At 52.6% G+C, this 6,237-nt stretch overlaps 1 protein-coding gene across 2 annotated transcripts; it reads right to left on the minus strand.

Moving 5' to 3' along the window:
* Window positions 1-975: 975 nt before the first annotated feature.
* LOC132344494 (testis-specific Y-encoded protein 3-like) lies at window positions 976-4,616 on the minus strand. Of its 2 annotated transcripts, XM_059884113.1 has the most exons (6): window positions 3,872-4,616; window positions 3,201-3,278; window positions 2,947-3,058; window positions 2,660-2,805; window positions 2,454-2,540; window positions 976-1,195 (listed from the first exon to the last, which is right to left on the minus strand). In XM_059884113.1, the coding sequence occupies exons 1-6, from the start codon at window positions 4,397-4,399 to the stop codon at window positions 1,172-1,174; spliced, it is 975 nt and encodes a 324-aa protein (XP_059740096.1). In that variant the 5' UTR covers window positions 4,400-4,616; the 3' UTR covers window positions 976-1,171. The 2 variants fall into 2 exon arrangements, with proteins under 2 accessions (XP_059740096.1, XP_059740097.1); XM_059884114.1 differs by lacking the exon at window positions 3,201-3,278 and having other exon boundaries at window positions 3,851-4,616.
* Between the last annotated feature and the right edge of the window lie 1,621 nt (window positions 4,617-6,237).

Genomic DNA, 6,237 nt, shown 5'->3' on the forward strand with positions numbered 1-6,237 from the left:
AGCTCCTTTGTGGTTGAAAACATTCTGTGCTGAGCCATTCCACAAGGAAGAGAAACTGTCACCAGAGGGCTGGTGAGAAAAAATGCTTTTTCTACAGCTTGGCCTGACAGAGGGCCTTGGGCAAAGACCTTAAGCCTTCCTGGAAAAAGGGATATTGACCCCTGAGCTGCAGCAGCAGCAGCAGCAGCAGCAGCATGGGACACAGACCACATGGCTGCATAGGCTCACCCTAACAGCCTCTTTCCCCTCACTTCTGCCCCTGGACACGCTATACCGAAGCTGAGTTCTTGGAAAAAATAACAGAGTTCACATGAGCTCTAACATCTACGACGGGATCTGTTTTCCTTTATCTGATTCCTTGCAATTTCTCTTTTCCCCTGGTCACCTTTGCCAGAAACTAGTATCCTCACTGCCTTCCCACCCCTCACTTTCTCCCTAGGCCACAGCCCCCCTCCATATACCTTATACACAATGCCCTAAGATGTTACCTGGAACCCTAGCTCTGGGAAGCAGACTCTCAGCAAAGCTGACCGTGCACTCATATACACACTCATACACACGTGGCCTTCGAGGTTCATAGCGAGTTCAATGATAAGGCTTTTCCTTTGTTCTGTACCCTTATTAAAGTGTCTGATGATAGGCAACAGAGAAGATACCTGGGCCACCACCTTCCAACAGAATTGCATTCCACTGTTTCAATCTCTGGCCCTTGTTCACCAGACCCTTTCCACGAACAGCCACATTTCCCTTGTAAAATTGCCAGACCCACAGTCAATAGGCCCCTCATCTTCCTTCTCCGTCCTCCCCAACCCCCACCCCACAGGAAGAACGTCACCCCCTGACACAACCCCAACATACGACTTAGCCCCCTCTATGAATCTCCACAGACTGGTAATTCCCACGCGGTGAACTGACACTCGTACATGCAGCTGAAGTGTTTGTCCTGAGGACCTGCCCAAACAATACACGCACGCATGCAGCTGATGCTTTTTATTTTTCCTTTGCAGTGAATTCAGGGTTACTGGTGTCTCACTGTCGATCCACTTCAGCACCAGACCACTCTTCACTACTTTCCCGTCCAAGAGAACTATGCTGGCCATTGGTCTTCACGTGAAGCAGCTTCTTCGGTTTTCTGTTTTAGGTGAAGGGGGGCACGCCATCGTTAAGTGTCTCAAAAGCTGGGGGGATCGGGTTCCTTTCAAAACAGAGAGACAGAGATATGTACACTTACCCTCCCCGGAAACTCTAAAGACAGCTTGATTCTTTCAAGTCAGTTCCCAGGGGGGTGTGTCTGTGAACGTTTACATGCCCTAGAAGCACAGAGTAAAAAACAGGTATCCCAGTCTTCAGCGTAGAACTATTTACAATAGCTAGGACGTGGAAGCAGCCTACGTGTCCATCAGCAGATGAAGGGATAAGGAAGTTGGAGTACACATACACAGCGGTGTCTTACACAGCACTAACATGGAACGCGTCCATGTCAGTTCTAATGAGATGGAATGAACGTGGAGCCTACTATACCGCGTGAAGTAAGTCAGAAAGAGAAAGACAAACACTGTCCGTTCACACAAATATATGGAGTTGAGGACCTTGTACGTGGTGCTGAACATCCAACATGCAGGGCAGCAAAGAAGTAACAGACATATAAAGAACAGACTTTGGCCTCAGTGGGAGGTGGTGACGGTGGGTCAATGTGAGAGAGTAGCCCCAAAACGTTTACATTAGCTTATGCACAACAGATGACCAGTGCGAGTTTGACGCGTGCAGCAAGGCAACCAAAGTCATGTTGGGGGCAACCCAGACAGCCAGGCAGGGGAGGTCGGTGGGTGGCGGGTTCGGCATTTGGGGGGACACGTGTATCCCTATCGGTGATTCATGTTGGCCCATGTACAGCAAAACCTGTCACGGTATTGTAAAGTCATAATCCTCCAGTTAAAATAAATAAAAGAGGATTCTCCATAATCCTGCAGAGTGGTCAGTATGCTCAGAATGAGGGTGGCAGGAAAAAGATGCAAACGCAAATTAAAAACCAAAACGAGTGTGGTGATCAGAATCGAATCAAATGATGGGTCACTGGGGGAACCGCCTTGCACAAAGGAGACTCACAGGCCTTTTTGGAAATGGGACTTCATGAGGAAGAGCAGGTGGGTCCCAATTTAAGAGCAGCCTGAGGCTGGACTTGTTGGCCATGGAATGACGGTTCAGCCATGTGCAGCTGCCTCAGATATAAACTGCAGTGGCTTTGGCCTGTCCAGGCCACTTCATCCACCTCAAGCTTCTCTACTTAGAACCTGTTCTTCACCCCAGTTCTCTACCCTTGCTGTCCCTTGCTGATTCCCTCATGCCCTGGTGTCACTCTGTACTCCACGGAGTCTCACTGTCTTCACAAGTGGAATAAATGACCCAAGTTTTTGACAACACTTATGCCAGTGCTCGGCCCCTGGGCGCCTCACCTCTCGTCCTCCTGGTACCTTTTGTGGTGCAGCCTTCCTCCTCACATAGTACTGCAAAGGATTGGGCCACAGATCCCTTATGATGATCTGCCAGGGAAATGAGCAAGGTCAGCACAGGCCTGGCCAGACCATGAGCCCTCCCGTGCACGGCCAACAACTCCGACATAAGTCACCAGTTCTGGCCCAGTGGCCACGTGGGACCCCACCTCAGCAATCCAGTCAGATCCTGTGAAATTGTGGTCAAAGAACCAGTTGAAGAAGTTAACGCTGCTGTCGTGGTGCCTGCGCCTGTATGCCTTCCATTCAAAGCCCTGGTGCCACTGAACTGGAGTGGAATGAGATGCGTGGTATCCTGCAGGAAAAGCAGTTTGGGAGAAAGACCTAAATCACTTTTCGATTCAACCTAGACTTTTCTGCCCCCAACCACCGGGCCACCGCCCGCCACCCCTACCCACCCCCGCCCCCACCCAAGATCCAGGGAGCAGCTTCTCACCAGTGACCTTCATCAGGTACTCCTTGACAATCACTTCATTCTGGAAATACCTATTCCTCCGAAAGGACAATGTGATCTTGCAGTGACGAGTGGGATGCCTGAATTCCTCCACCTGCCAGGACAAAGTGTGCGGGGTGGGGTGGGTGTGAAACCTCTTTACAGAAGAGCTGTCCTTTCCTGTGTTAGGGATAGACCATGCCCTCTCCCCTCCCCAGTCACCTCCCCTCCACAATCATCAGTGTCCCCTGCCTGACCTCCAAGTTGGTCATGAAGTGAAGCATGTCTGCATCTTGCTTGCTCATCAAAACTGACATTTGGGGGTGGTTCATAAACTGCTTTAGGTCAAGGAGCCTCTAGATGCTAGAGGTAAAAGTGCTGGAAGAACAAAGCTAGCCTAAAGAGTAGAATGGCCCTCCCTGTTTGACTTCAACTTGCTACTGGTTAACTCGTCACATTTCGGTTCACGCGGGGCTATATGAATGCCGCACAAGGTCCAAGGCTGTGCCCATGAATGCCCTACCACGAGGAGGTTCTCTTCCTAACCGGATAAGCTTCATCTCAGCCCCTTGAAAGTTAGCTTACTTCGGGAAAACAAGCACTCCTAGCTAGAACCCGTAGGACCACTTACACTTCCCCACCCCTCCCCCATTCCAGACAAGCCTTCTCTCCGAAGAGACCCTGGTGCTAATGACAATTCTGATAGGGACCTCTCAAAGTATAGCCCAACTATCAATTTGGGCTAGCCAGAACAGCAAGGACATCACACCTACGATCAGGAACAGATATGCAGGACGGTAACCAATACCCACCATCCAGAAAAGTAAATACGGTACCAGAACTGCCAGATCTGTAAACTGTTCCTGCCATAGCCCGGCTTAAACAAACAAACAAACACAAAACTCACAAGCACCACACCAAGGGATACAACTTCGACCCAGAAGCCACGGATGCCCTGGATGATGGCGCTTCTGTGCTCTAGATGCACCTTCCGCCGCTGACTGGTCTTATGTTTCAGGCGAGCATGCGCCCTTTCGGCTTTCTTATTCACGGGCTCCAGCTCCAGCTGCAGGGCCGCCAGCGCCTCCAGTGCAGGCCGGTCACTCAGGGCTCCGGGCCTTGGATGGTCGTGGACATGCTCCTCCGAGGACACCTGCTCCTGCTCCTCGTATGCCACCACCTCCACCTCCTCCATGACGTCCAACACCAGCAGCTGGAACTCCTGCCCGAGTCCCGCCACCTCTCCCTCCTCCACAGCCGCACCTTCCTCCACTGCCTCCACCCAGAAGAGGGCGGCCTCCTCGCCTGGCGCACCACCTGCGGCCTGCATCGCCTCTGCCGCCCCCACCGGACTGGAAGGCCCCAGGGCCCCTCCCTCATGAAGACCCGGGCTCACAACTAAGATCCAGGATCCCGGAGTGCTGCCGCCTTCCTCTGGCCCCGTCTCACTCTCCATGGTATTCTCGCCGAAGCCCGGAACTGCAAACAAGCTGGACGCTAGAGCACGGCAGACGGCCCTCACGGGCCGCCCGCCGGCCGCAGTCTACGTGGTCCTACTCCCGACGGGTTACTGGGCAAGAGCCAGGGAACGGCGAAAGGGAGAGACGCATGCGCAGAACCCTCTGCCACCAGGCCCGCCTACTATGGCGACGGGAAGGGGCTGAACTCTCCACCCTGACCTCCTGACCTCATCCCAGAACCAATCAAATGGAGTCTAAAGCGGTTCGCTCCTGGGACACGCCCCTTGGAATCCTGGGCCCTCTTGCCAGCCTGTGACAGGCGGCCAATGTCGGCCCAGCGCAAAGTGGGCGTGTCCTGGCAAGCCTTTTGCCTGCCTAGCAGTGCAGCCGCGCCCGAGCAGCGACTGGGAGAGCCAGGGCCACCTGAAGCTGCAACAGTCCTCAAGCTTGAAGTTGCCCCTGGGGCAGCGCGCCCGTGTGCTCAGGGACACACTCAGGAAGACAGGGTTCCTGGGTACCTCAGGGACAGAGTTGCTCTCCTCCGATCCAAACCGCAAGCCACGGGGTGGGGGTGGGGGGAGTAGGAGGGAGGCGGGCAGGGTAGGGGGGTTTGGGGGAGGAGTGCGCGGTGGAGGGGGATGGGGAAGCGGGGCGGGGGCCCGGGTGGGGGCGGGCTTACGCCGACCTCACCCATGTGCACCTGCTGCAGAGTCATGGCTAAACTTGTGCCTTAGGCTTGAGCAGTTGTCAGGAATGCAGCCCTCCTCTGAGGAAGATGCAGAGCACTTTCCTCGGCTAGCTGTCCAAGCCCCACGATGCAGCCGCAAGCCCAACCAGCCTGGAACCCCTGGCCTACGATCTGTCAGCCCTCGGCCTTTCCCCCGGCCCGTGGCTTAGGGCAGGCGCCCACGTAGCTAAGGATGTGCGCCTGCAGATGCACTTGCCAGAGGCACAGAGCTATTCCTGCAAGTGTTTCAAGTGGACCAAAGTGCTCCTCCTGACCATTAGTTACGCCTACGTCCGGGCCGCCTAGCTCAGGTGGGCACACTCAGGTTAAGTGCCTGGACAGTTTCCACTGCTCACGCTCTTTCTCCTAGGATGTCTGCTGTTTCACACTGAGCACCTACCTCCCTTAGTCCTGACACACTCACAGACCCACCACACCCCACCCCACCCCCCACACCCCCCCACAAACACACACAAACACGTGACACAAGTACACACATGCGTGCAACACACAGAGCCACAAATGCCAACAGGTGTTTCAGAGACTGAAGAACCAGTGGATCGCATGAAATGCATAGATGTCTTTATTTCTAACGGGAAAATGTTCATTCTGATCTTCAGATGTGAAATATAGAGAAGTCCATCTTCCATGAGGGAGAATCATGCCTAGATTTGGATACAGGAAGTATAGAGAACTCCTTATTTCATGGTGGACAGTCCTTGATTTATGCATGAGAAATACAAGGAGTTAAGTATTTCACGAAGAAACAGTGGTGCCCAGAATTTCATTTATGAAATAGAGATAATTCCAATTCCATATTCGTTCACCAGATCTTAATTTCACACTTCATGTCAGTAAACTTTCATTGAGATCTTCATATACGAAATGTATACAATTTCAGGATTCAAGAAGGGAATTGTAGGCTCAACTTTTCATATGTAAAATATATAGAATTCCCCACTCATGTAGGAAAACGTGTGCACAGATATACGTCTGGGAGACACAAGATTCCACATATGATGAAGAAAATGATGCAAGTCGATTTTCATACATGAAATACCGATTTCCTATTTCAGGTAGAAACCTCTGCACCCATGTTCTCACATG

The sequence above is a fragment of the Bos taurus genome, chromosome Y, assembly GCF_002263795.3.
Source record: "Bos taurus isolate L1 Dominette 01449 registration number 42190680 breed Hereford chromosome Y, ARS-UCD2.0, whole genome shotgun sequence".
In the NCBI taxonomy this organism is placed as follows: Eukaryota; Metazoa; Chordata; class Mammalia; order Artiodactyla; family Bovidae; genus Bos; species Bos taurus.